This window comes from Pavona decussata, unplaced genomic scaffold, assembly GCF_977016875.1.
Source record: "Pavona decussata unplaced genomic scaffold, jaPavDecu1.1 SCAFFOLD_2, whole genome shotgun sequence".
NCBI lineage: Eukaryota > Metazoa > Cnidaria > Anthozoa > Scleractinia > Agariciidae > Pavona > Pavona decussata.
In genome coordinates this window covers 3,141,083-3,154,516 of record NW_028145426.1, presented here as the reverse complement: position 1 = coordinate 3,154,516, position 13,434 = coordinate 3,141,083, and the positions used below count along the sequence as shown (strand labels likewise).

Here is a 13,434-nt window from a genome sequence, read left to right as displayed (position 1 = left end):
TAATTTTGATATATTTGTGCAATGATCCATGCTAAATCGCGCGCGCTCTGACAAACTGCCGTCTATCGATCGATAGACGGCACCTGTGTAGCCAATCAGATTGCGCGTTACGCGATAGTCGGTCACTGTGGTATGCTAAATCAGTAATATCCTACCGATGTTTCCCCGTAGTTGTGCAAACAAACGCGACAATTGTTGTGAAAGCACGTTTGAAAAATTCAAAGTGTTTGCTTCCCTGAAGCAAATTTTGCTCTCGCAACAATCGATTCCACGACCATTTTTTCATTGTTACTAAATGAAACGTAACGTTTCCAACAAATCAGCCGAATACCGCGAGAGACATCACTTAATACGTCAGAGCAAAGAAACCATGACAACGAAACCCAAACAAAAGGCTAAGGGAAGATCACGAAAGAGCACTTTTACTAATTTAGCAAAAACGGCTGCAGATATTAAAAGAATACAGAAGCAGATAGTCCGCTTTGTAATTTAAATTAAAAAGAAACAAAAAGAAAAAATGTTATAATGCCCTAAGCAACGACTTTTAGTATGCACCCTCTATTGTTCCTGCCAGTTACTCCAAAAATCCTCAAGGATTCGTAATTTTAAAAACAATCCTTACCTTTGTTCTTGTTAAAGTTGTTAGGAAACACCCCAGACAATACTAAGTATTTTTTGGAGAGTTTCCCATCAACTGGAGTTGGGATTTAAATTGCTAATATCAAACATGTTTTCATCTTGTGATGGATTATTTTTTCCATCGTGACACAACTGAATAAGTGCGCGTTGCAGAACGAAGTAAAAAAAAAACGTCATAAAAGTAAATTCCAACGATCATCTTATGCGCGCTCTAACTATCGAACGTCACGCGTTTTTGCTGAGTCGACTGAAGAGTCCAAAAGGACTCTTACGTAGTACTTACTTCACTCCAGGTAGAAACAGAATTATCAGTATCATAAAGCAAATGATATACTATAAAGACGCCGAATGTTCCTTGTGTCCACTGTCACGGGGGAAAAGCTTGTCTGATAGGCATAAGGTGAACTTCAATGGACATGAATGTCAACAGTGAGTTCAACTTCTAAGTCTTCAACAATTGCTCTGCGCCATCAACGACGTTGAAATCTACACAAAATCAAGAAAGGTTAGCTTGGATTAGGGGAAGGAAGCCAAAAGTTACAAAATATTCTGAAGTTAATGACGTCACCACTGTTTCATAAAAGGTCCCTTGCAGGCTAATCCGAGGCTCAAAGTTGAATTTGAAATTCCCTGCATTCAGTGGATACTAGCGATAAATTTATAAACTAAATCAGAAATATCCTCCCAATGTTTCCCGTTCTTGTCAGAGAAACGCGACAATTGTTGTGAGTGTTTGCTTCCCTGAAGCAAATTTTGCTTTCGCAACAATCGATATATCCACGACCATTTTTTCCTCGTTAAAAAGTGAAATGTAACGTTTCCGAGTACCGCGAGCGATCTCAAGGATTTGTAATTTTAAAAACAAACCTTACCTTGAAAATTATGTATTATTCAGTGAATGACACAGGCATACTCGGAAAAAAATCCGAGTGCTCCTATCAGGAGTCGAGCCTACGACCTTCCGATTACTAGTTCGGATGCTCTACCACTGAGCTTAGGCCATTAAATTAGGTTCATGGGAGAAACATCCTGTATACTGCTACCTTTGTTATCGTTAAAGTTGTTAGGAACAACCTCAGGGAACGCTAAGTATTTCCTGAAGAGTTTCCTATCAACTTTACTAAAGTTGATAAATTAAATTAATTTTATTAATTATTCTGACAATATATCATCAAAAGCACAAATTTACAGCAGGAGATACAGCTAGCAACTACTGAAAAGTCTAAATCCATGACTGTTAGGTATAGAATTTGGTTATTTCTGCAATTCCACAAAAAAGCTTTCCAATAATTATAAAATAGTTCAGCAATTTATGTAAAGGGCGAGAAATTTCTGTGATAATTCCGATGTGTCTCATATTGACAATTTTAAAACTTAAGGATTAAAATTGCCAATATCAGGCACTTTGTCATCTTGTCATGAATCTTTTTTCCCATCTGCGCGTCACAGAACGAAGTAACAAAAAAAAAGTTATAAAAGCAAATTCCAACGATCATCTTATGCGCGCTCCATATCATCAAACGTCATACGTTTTTGTTGAGTCGGGGAGATAATATAGAAAGCACTCCATCTAGACAACATTAGGCTTTCGGTCACTGCTGATACGAGCAACCATGTTAGTTCTTATGGCCAGAAATAGGGCCTGGCTTGTTCAGTTGAGAAACTTGTTCATGCACGAGGGCCCAGTAACACAGCAGTTAATCCGATATGAAAGAGGCCTTAGACCATTTCTTAGAAATCCTCTGAAGAAGGCGATTTCTTTCCCTCTTAGCCGAGAGTCTGGGGAAGCGCTTGATTCACAGTCCAATGACGCATCGAAGTACAGTATTTTAAAGTCTAACCAATTACCGTTTGCACTCGCCCTTACAAACGCTCAAAATGAAAGAATGGATTAAAGGAAACAAAAAAAAAATGATAGCTTACTTCTGTAACTTCTCTCCACAAATAACGCACACGTAAAATAATCCAAACATATATTGTATCAATGATTTCTCAACAGGTCAGCACGGGTTGGCTCAAATACAACTGTTACAACTCGTTGCGCCACTCTTATCGCTCGACCCTCATTGCGAGACTCGAATTCAAATTCAGCACGAGCAACAGCTAGCGTACTTACTGAACAGTGCGTGGGCAGATAAGAATTCACAAAATGTAAATGTCGAACGAAAAAATCAGGTCTGTTTCAAAGGAGTGTCTGAGAGACTCCTATCCGAGGAACTGACAAACTGTTTGGTCTGCGACAAGGGGCAGGGAGCTGAATCTCGTACCCAGAGTCCCCAGGCTCTTTGGTTAGCGGTTAGTCGCCAGGAGAGACTCTGAGGGTGCTGGAATTCTTTCACTCCAGGATCTCTGCAGTAAAACAGTCCAAGTGGAAGGCAGCGCCGTTACGGGACAGCCAATCAACAAAAAGTTAAATTGTTTCGATCTCCCCAGAGTCTCTCCTGGCAACCAACCGCTGGCCAAAGAGCCTGAGGATTCTGGAAGAGATTGGGCAGAGGCCCAAACAAAAACAAAACAAACAAACAAACAAACAAAAATGCCAAAACGTATCGCGGGGTATGAGAATCTGCAGTTTGGGCTGACATGAATGCCTTTCTCTCTGGCCACGAAACTGGTACGCCTACTTTTTGTTACTATTTCACTTACAAGAGAGCGCAAGGTATAGCAAGAATATGAAAATTTTCTCAAATTTCATTTTGTATAAGTATCGAAGAACGAACAGTACCAATGAAAGACACTGTTCAATTGGCTACTCCAGAAATTATGGAGAGTCTGGGTACGAGTTGGGCTCCGCCAAGGATTGTAGGATAGCTTAGCGTAGTGGATCTTTCTTTTCCTTTTTTTTTGGGGGGGGGGGGGGGGGGGTGGAGGGGGGAGTGGGGAAGGACTTTTATAAATGGTTGAGGTAGAGAAGAGATCCCATGAGTGAAAATCGCCATTTTACATTATCCAGTCAAATCTTTTAATAATTTAATTCCATTTAATTTCAAATAATATTCTCTATTTTTTGCGTTTTATTTCATCCCGCCTGTTCTCCCCAAAGAAAGGTAATCCCAGCCGCCACCATAGCAACAACGATTCCAACTGCAGCACCTGCGAAAAAAAAGAAAGAAAGAAAGAAAGCCGGCTTGAATAAAGCGGGGTATTTCCACAATATCACGGCCATTTCAAGTTTAACATGGACATTTGCTAGACTAAAAATCGTCTCGTGAGAGTCAAGCATGAAAATTTGAACGCCAAAAGAAGACGTCAAGCAGTTTAGCTTGGCGCAAACAAGTTTATTCATTACAATATAATACCAATTACAAAGATGGGAAGAAACGAAAGCCATAGGTATCATGGCCGGTATTAAAAAAAGGTCACATGACCTCATAAGAAGACAGGCCACCTTGATCGGAATATAACGCCTATAAGATTTTATAAACTAAGATCGATGTAGACTGCGAGCAGCCTATTTCTTCTCCTAAGTTCTGTGCCGCGCGATGGATCTAGCGAACGGCGAGAGACTAGTTGACTTTTCTAATTTGCATACCGTCACTTTGCGCGCGTATGTGAGGAACAACGTACATCTGCTCGCAGTCTAAGCTGCTAGCCAAGCCTTTAGTAGCAGAGCATTTGACTTATATACCATTTAAATTTGATCGTTCTTGAGAAGTACAACAGTGTTCTATCATCTGAGGTCTGTTCTTACCTATTACGCGGGTTGCTATTCCTTGTTCAGTTGGTTCGTCCTCTGTCATCTCGTCTCTGCTGCTATCATTTTCCATCTCTTCCATTAAACTCTTCACTGTGTGTACATCTGCAAATAGAACAACACTAGCAAGTGAATCGACAAATATCGGTCACTTAAGGGGGCAATTCACCTAAACGCCATTTTTCTGCCACTTGACATGGCTTTAATGGCAATTTCTCATTCACGTTTCAAGCAATCCAAAAACCCTATCATTATCCCGTGAATCTGTGTTGTGGGGTATTTTGTGAATTTTTGGGTGATTTTTGGATATATTTGGGAGGAGTAGTTTTTTTTAGAAGGATTGGTTAAATTAAGAGAAATAAGAAATATTGAAGATTTAGTGAAGTTTTAAAATTAGAGTTTGTATTTAATAATTAATAGACGGATACTGTTGGTGTTCCAAAAATCATTTTCTTTCTTCTATCCCTTCTTAAAACCTCTTTAAATTTTATTCAAATTTAGGTAAATTGCCCCCTTAAATTCAGCAATCACTTTAAGACAAATCGGTGGTTCCCAGCCGACGTACTGCGATCCATCAATAGAGCATTCCGGCAAACAATTTTCAAATGCCGTTGATAGGTAACCATATTAATAACTTAGAAAATTTGATTTTAAATTATAATCGGGAAAATTTCACATTTTCTGAAGGATACCTTCTAGAAACTTTGTCAATGTTTCACTTTAGGTAAATTGAAAAGCCTGCAGAGGAAGGGGGGTGGTGATAACTCTAACTCTATGGGGGGGGGGGGGGGGGGCATAACTCTCACGGTTGGGAGGTTAAATAGTAACTCTTACCAGTAAATGCCCCCTCTATTGATACCCTACCTGGGAATTCTTCCTTGCATTCAAAGTCCTCTTCTTTGGGATCAATATCTAGCAGCTCTGTCATTCTCTCTCGAGATTCCTGTAAAAGTCGAGTCAAATAATTCTTGTTTGTTCGTGTGTAGGATTACAAAGCTTAGGTTGTGTCTAAATTAGTGGTTGCATACGAAAGCTTCTTGTTAGGAAACGAAACAATACTTATCTGCCTAAACATAGAAGAGGTTTTTGAATCCGGACGCTGACTACATAATAACTTTAATAAGACAAAAATCAACAAATCGTCCTTTTAACGACAACCTTCAAAGTTTCGTCCTTGAACACGTAGTCGCACACTGTAACAGCCCCGGCACCAAGAGGGGCGAACACTCTTTGAGGACATGTCCACGACGAAGAGGTTTCTGAGAGAAAAGAAAACGGAGAACATGGTTTACTGGCTCGTTTTTAATGTTGTCAAGTCATCTCCGAAAATTGTTATGATGTACTTTTTGCCATGTATAAAGTTGATTGGTTAATTTCATTTGACTGCATGATTGATAAATTGATGGTGATTGTTATACGCTTGGAAACTACCTTACAAGTTGATTACACTAGCCATCAAAAAAAATGAAAAGCAGAGAATTGTTAAACAAGTTGTCTTATTGTATTTTCTGGATTAGTTAGCACTGTGTCCCCAGCGAACTTGTACCGAAATAAATACCTACTCTTAACTGATCTTCTCTAATCTAAGGGCTCTAATATAATAGAAGGCAGATCATTTATGCTTCACCAAAAAGTAAATAAGTCATTTTCATTTGTTTTGAATGCGGTAACAAACAAACCTTTATTTATTTTCTCTTCCTGGTTATCTAGGATGTCTTCACACAACACTTCACATCGAGACAAAAAACTTCGAATAACATCGTATTTTAAAGCCTAAAGGAGAAAAAAATAGAATAATATAAAGTAGAGTTGAGAAGCTGCAGTGCGACGAACTGAGAGACAGTCGGTTTTAGGAGGCAGCTGTCTTTGAGAAGGCGTTGGTCTTTGACCAAAAACACGCTTCTGTTTTGTAGAGTTGTCCGTCGTAGAGCGAGGAAAAAAGTGTGATGAAACATATCTTGGATGAAACAAAAATGTAGAGACCAACACTGCAGTGTAAGCGTCTGTCTTACACGCTGTCCGTCTTAAACAACAAGAAAATGGGTAACTGCCGTTCAGACGTCCGTGAGCTACAGAATAAAAAGGGAAGTCAAGTATTGGAAAACTCATCTGTTAGCTATAAACGATCGCGTCAGAAATTATCAGAGGGAGAAGAAAAGTAAAGCTCTGAAAAAGTATAGCAAGGACCCATCCATGTACTGTACGTATACATCTGTCTTTACAAGTCCATCTTGGAGAAGTGTTCGTCTTTTAGACATCATTCGTATAAGAGGGGAAAGTCTATTTAGCATTTTAGATCGCTTTTCGTTGTTTTAGCTCTGATTCACCGAATGGTTGTATGTGGCCTTCAATTTTTTCAGGAAACGTTGCTCCAATGTTTTTTCCGTTGCTTTACACTTCGTTTGCAATAAGAACCTACGATTACGGGCAAGATTTCCGTTGTTATCACAAAACGAAGCGCAAAGCAGCGGATAAAACATTGGAGCAACGCTTCTTCATATTCATTCTAGTGTACATATACCTGAATCGCTTCTTTGACTGTAGCTTTTTGATGTACATAAGCTCGACAACACATCGATCCACTCACGCACAGTGAAGCTACCGTTTCGGTTTCCTCTACATCAGGACCACATGCCTAGAAAGAGAATTCCACAATGATGATATATATGTGGCTACACTGGCCAGCTTTTGTCTTATTTTCAACACAGTTGTACTTAATGTAATAAACCGACGAAAATGATAACATAACGTGCCTAAATGTTAGCTCTGTTGTGTCAATACAGTACCACTCAAAAGTAAGTTACTACCCTCTCGCGAGACGCGACTCTCGTCTCTCGAGACGCGAGTCGCGTCTCGCGAGAAAAGAGACGCGACTGGTAACTTACTTTCGGGCGGAATTGTCCATATAGCCAATGAACGTCAGTGATTAAGTTAAATCCACAACAGACTTCTTTGCTGCACGTTTTGGTAAGCCTGTTTATCCTTGAATGTAAATGTTGTAGGTTAAAATGAATCCAGGTTAAAATGATTTCAACCTAGGTTGATTTGTATTTTCCTTTGTTGAGGTTGGGTAATTTACATCTGAAACAAAGGAAAATACAATTCAACCTAGGTTGAAATCATTTTAACCTGGGATTCATTTTAACCTACAACATAAATACATATATACAAACCATAATGAGTTTTGAACTGTCTTCAGTGGTGCAACTAGCGATAAACTATTGTACAATAAGTTAACTCGCCGTTTTACTTTTTCAGTGATAGTTTGTGAATGCAAAACAAATGAACTTGTTGGTTCCAGCAGAGCATCTCTATTATTTACCTTATGTTAAATTTGAAGTTTGCATAATTTGTAGGGTTCTGTCCATCAACTAAAATAACCGTGTTTTTGCCTCCCCCCCCCCCCCCCCTCGCCTCCCAGAAAAAAAAATATGAAATACTATTTTACAAGGCTAAAAGAGTTAGTTTCCTTAACTTTATTAGCTTTGTAAAATGGTATTTTAAATCTAAGCGAATATTATTCTCACTGATTATTGACAAAAATAATTTCCATACACAAAACGGTACTTGTTCGTTTGCGCACAATTCATTACCTGTTCAGAGAAGATGTCAACCTTAAACGTCTGTGCGGTTTTGGAGTTTGTATGGCTTGATTTTCCTGATTTTTCAACTGGTAGAAGAAGCTGTTCATCTACGCACAGTTCTCCATTCACTGTACACAAGGCATTTGATATGTTCTGTAACATGTTGTGGATGCTACACTGTTAATTGAATTAGGTACATGTTTAGATTACTATCTAGATTGAAGTAGAGACCTCATGAAATTAAATTAATATGTCATATTTATTCACATTGAAATTCAACAGTGGCAAGTCCAGAATTTTGCGTAAGTCAGAGGAGCAGAGTAGTAAATAAGGGGAGGGATGAGTGGGGTTGGGAGGGGGGGGGAAGGGGGGCAGGCTGGAAGAAGAAGGAGTGCAGATGTTTCAGAGCAATAATTGAATTTTGACCCTTCAGAAATTTAGGCCTGATTGCCGATTAGGAGCAGCCAAAATGTCACCTCTGTAGTCTCAGCACTAGTCTGAAATGAAATGTCTCTGGTCAGGATTGACATGAAAAAACCAAGGTCCTTGGTTGTTATGTACTATAATTTCTTCGTTTATCACCTTTCTGTCAGCCTTAAGGGGCACTGTCATTGGGGAGGGGGGGGGGAGGGGGAGAAGGGGGCCCTTGTGCATGTGGGTATGTGTGTGTTTCTTTTAGTTTGTTAAGACAGCATTTTGGCCTTAAAGGGTTACATTTTGTATAATGTTCTGAAACTTGTTGTGTCAAAAACTCAACAAAGCTGGCTTCCTGACATCACAAATTAAATGGTAAACTTACAAAAAGTTGGAGAGACCTTTACCTACTGACTGTTTTCTTTGGTTCACAATCAATGCCTTTCAAAGTTAACTAGAACATGCTACAGAAGGGAGCAGATTTTGCAAATTTGGTCAGACGAGGGGAAACAATCAAGCAGATGGATCTGGTAGAATAAATTGTTGCTGTTGTCAATGTCAAGATTGGGCATGAGATGCCTTATCTTTTGGTCCTAGTTTGACCCGAAGTGGAGTTTTCTGCTCCGGACTGATAGTCTCCAGACCCAAATTTGAAGGGGTGCCCGAGGTTGTCTAACTACCCGACACTATTATGTTACCATTGGTTTAGTCTGCTAACAATGTTTACTTAAATTACCGCTATTTGGTTCTGAAGACTGGATCTCTCCAGTTTCCTTGGAACAGTGAATTGACCATTTGGTAATGAAAGGGAGGTTTCTAGTTTGAGCCATTTTGAAGCAAAGGACTGGTACTTGACTTCAGTGGGGTTTGGTGTGGCCTGCAATGCAAAACACAGTGGATTGATAACAGTATTTTTTGACTTGATACTGGATTTTAGCAGGCTTAATTTGTTCATCAAGCAATGTGGAAGTTAGTAAGTCTGTTGAATAAAGTTTCATAATTTGTTAAATTTACCCTTTGATCAGATACATCAACAGTCCTGCAAGTGATTCTGAGAGAAGCAAGTTAAGGAATTTAAACAGCTTCTCTTTAATATGGGTAGATACGTATGTTATAGAGATGGCTGGCTTGCTGAAACCTTCCAAACTGAATCAGGCATGAAAATTTGAAGCTTATGAAAGCTTATAAAAGCTTCCTTTATTCCCCCTTGCCACCTGTTACTGACATTGCTTCCTCACTGCAGATCTTGTGAACTAACAATCAAGGATTTCACAGAAATGAAAGGGTGTGATAGCCATATTTAAACAAAAAAAAATACTACTAATACCTCAGCTGACATAATTTAGTACCATATTAATTTTTCAAGATGTACCACAAAAAAGTCATTCTTTAGTTAGCAACCTAACTCAGTTACAAGCATATACAATGAGAAGGATACTTTTTGGTTGCAGAGCAAATCTGAAGCAAGACTCTACTGTGACTGAAATCATCAAAGTATGACGCAGGTTTGTGTTGAACAGTCTTGTTAATGGAGAACAGCAGTTGACGAAGCTTTGTTTGAGACTTGGTGAGCATGTCTGGAGGACCAAATGCAAAGACACCGATCACATCTAAGCCTCCTGTTAACATTCTTGATACCTTGGGAATGAAAGAAAAGGATGACTAAAGCAAAATTAATTAAAAATAGCACTGCAACAAACAAGACTAACGGCTGCAAAAGGCTGTTTAATCCACTTTTTAAAGGTTATTAAATAACCTCTGTAATATAAAAAGTGGATAAAGTGTCACCTCACCTATAATTTTATTTTAATACACTCCATTAATACTCAATCTCATTTATATGGTAACTTTATTTTGGCCCAAATAACCTTTAGTTAGTAGTTTTCTTAAATTATGTATAGACACCTTGAGCAGCTTATTTCCTCAGCATTTCAATTCTGGCTTGTTTAGGCCTGGTTTCTATGTTTGTGCAGTGGCATCACCCAATAACACTTACCATCCCAGGCTAAATCAAAATGTGTGGACACTGAGGGTAAATTTCAGACTTTCAGCAGACAATAGGCTGCAAGAGAGAATGCCTGGGACTGGGCTGTAAAAAGCTTTAATTTGATCACCCACTTAAAAAATCCAGAAATGAGGTTTAACAGAACTTTGGTCTAAACTGATTTTCAATCTGGCTGATCCTGGCACAGTTCAGCATTCTCTACAATGTCTGCAAATGGCATCAAGAAGGCTACATAGCATTGCAATTGACTTAAGACACACATTTACCTTCGTTCTTATTGCAAATAGATACACAGGTCTCTTAATTGATTTAAATCGTGGTTTAAGTTAGACTCTGTTTAAATAACTGGCCCCCAGATTTTGTGGCCTGTGTGTTGGTGACTAGATTGATGATGGAGTTCCACTGGTCCTTTCTCTTTTCCTTTACCTACATGTACACATTATTCACCATTCCAAATATATGTAGTGATGTACTTCTCAACAAACTATCACTATCTACATTGTACCTGCCGCGCATGTTCTATAATCCAGTTATTCTCAATATCTTCCAAAGTGGATGGCTTACTCTCTGCTTCTAAAAATACAAATTGATATACATATGTTAACTGACCCATTTTAGATCACAGCAAAAATTCCATTGAATTTTGCACATGCTAATGAGGCTATATAGCTAGGGAGCCTAATTATCATAAAAATAAAAGCTAGAATAATTTATTGACCGCCATTTATGAATAATTAACAATTATTCACCGAGCCGCGAAGCGGCTCGGTAAATATCCACCACTTTCACCAACACTAAGGTGAATAATTGTTTTTGTATATACCACACAAGCTGAATAACTAGTGGACCAAAAAATTATTTTATTTCAGACAATATACCGACAAATGGTATGAAATTTTAAAATCTCGCTTGCCATGCGGTAAGTGATTTCTTATTGTAGAAAGTTCCTTCCAGCTTTCTTGCAGACAAATAAAACTTTTGGAGACACTTAATTCTTTAGTTCCCACAGTGTCATTTCTTCAAATTATTTTTCTATAAATTCGTCTTCTTGTTGAAACCATGCTGACATATATAATTTAATAGATGTTTTATTGTTTTCATTGTAATTTTAGTGCACGGCAGTTTTAGTAAACAAGGGATTGTAATTTCATTTTTCACCTTACAATATGAGAATAGAATATAGAATATAGAATATAGAATATATAGAATATGAGGTCGGAAAGATTAAATACTGTAACTTACCATTTAATGTCATCAAACAAAACTTTGTTGCCATTTATGTATTTTTTTTAAAGAGCTGCCTCGTTTATTGAAATAATTTCCTCTAGTTAAGTAACACATGAAACAGGAAGCCATCTTGTTTCACTTCGGCTGCTCAGAGATGAATAGTACTTGGCTAATCACCTCCGAGCTAGCCAATCAGCTCACGCAAAAAGTACTATTCACTTGTGCAGTATATACTAAGGTCTAATACATGCACATGTATATAACAAGCATTAGAAACAATAGACAAAAAACAGTGGCTACAATAGACTGTCATTTTGTAGGAAGCAAAACCTACAATATAAACACTTGTTACTAGACCTGAGTGCACCTCATATCCCGCAAGGGAGTTTTGTACAGTCTAGATTTAGATTGTTTTTAGAACTGATTCATATCCCAAGGAAGCAGATGGGTAAGGGAGTAGCAGGTGGGGGTTACTTAGGGGAGCTAGGTGTGAAACTCATTAAGTAATAATTGAAGAGGTCAGCACGTAACCTGAACCTAAAATGCATTTTAGATCACTTTTTATTGTTTTAGCTCAGATAAATTTACCGGTTTTTTTTTTTTGCATGTACTGGCCTTTAATTCCTTCAGGAAATGTTGCCCCAATATTGAATCAATTGCTTTATGCTTACAGTACAACGAACTCAACCGGGGCCACTGAAAAAACCAACACTTTGAAAGTTTCTCATTTTTGATTGGTTTACAAACTACCAAAGCCAGACTCCTTTGTTGTAAACGTGACCTGTGATTGGTTGATCAATGTTGGGTGGCCCCAGTTGAGTTCGTTGCACTGTAATAATGTTTGCAATAAAAAGCTATGATTATGGGCAAGGTTCCCGTTTTATCAGAAAATGAAGCTGCAAAGCAGTGCTTAGTTAAAACAATAAAAATCAATCTAAAATGCACTATAGGTCTGTTATACACTAAGCCCTTCAATTATTATAACTTCTAATATCTATACGAATATGTAAATCCATACCTGACTGTTCAGGTGTTCTGGATAAATGAACAATGTAATCTCGCTGTGGAGAAAGCTGCAGAGGAATGAAACAATGCTTTCTTTATTTTCCGACTATCTTGAATGCACAAGTGCTTACTGCTGTTGTCTATCCCTGCCTAATTTAGCATTTATTATACTTATTCCTTTATTATACTGTATCATATAATAGGCAAAGCTTTACTTATCTTACTTATTTCATTTTTTTATCTATTTATTTTTATTTTTACGGTTTGTGTGATATCTTAACGAGGGAGGCTAAATTTTTTCATATTAATTTTAAAAATAGGAACACACAGATCTGGGTAGAACAGCAACATGGAAATGAAATTTGGAAAAAAATTTATGCATAGCCCCATACAGTCAGCAATTAAACACGCGCCACTACTGCAATCATTATTGGCCCCTCTCCGTGCAAACAGCAACGGTGAAGAGAGTTTGAGTCAGGAAGTGCATTATGATTAATGTATAGGACTGTGCAGAAATCTTCCCTGAGATTTTAAAGATTTTCCCTCTGCCTAGGTCGTCGATCGGGAAAAAACTACGTCCCTGTATTCTTATTAAAAGTTAAAAAGTGTGCGATAGTGTAGTGCGAGGCGAGCTAAAAACCCTAACCTGTCCAATTATTAATCCCAATTGCCACTGATGCTTGCCATAGAGGGAGGATATATATTCAGCAACTGATTCTTCTATTATAATTGTCCGTCCCATTATTTTGTTCCGAGATTATAACCGATTTCTCATCTGTTATATTCGATCACATCTGTCCACCGTGTTGTTTCTCCTTCAATGGCCGTGAGAGACTGGCTCGGGTGGACCCCCTGCATTGCTTGGC

The 13,434-nt window shown here is 38.2% G+C and overlaps 1 protein-coding gene across 1 annotated transcript; it reads right to left on the bottom strand.

The window, feature by feature from the left end:
- Positions 1-3,577: 3,577 nt before the first annotated feature.
- LOC146490050 (protein odr-4 homolog) lies at positions 3,578-13,409 on the bottom strand. The gene is made up of 13 exons (XM_085123044.1): positions 13,215-13,409; positions 12,582-12,636; positions 10,842-10,909; positions 9,770-9,969; positions 9,346-9,382; positions 9,068-9,208; positions 7,927-8,094; positions 6,855-6,968; positions 6,013-6,106; positions 5,492-5,592; positions 5,198-5,276; positions 4,331-4,438; positions 3,578-3,732 (listed from the first exon to the last, which is right to left on the bottom strand). Exons 1-13 carry the CDS (start codon positions 13,308-13,310, stop codon positions 3,659-3,661), a joined length of 1,335 nt encoding a protein of 444 aa, XP_084979170.1. The 5' UTR covers positions 13,311-13,409; the 3' UTR covers positions 3,578-3,658.
- Positions 13,410-13,434: the final 25 nt, after the last annotated feature.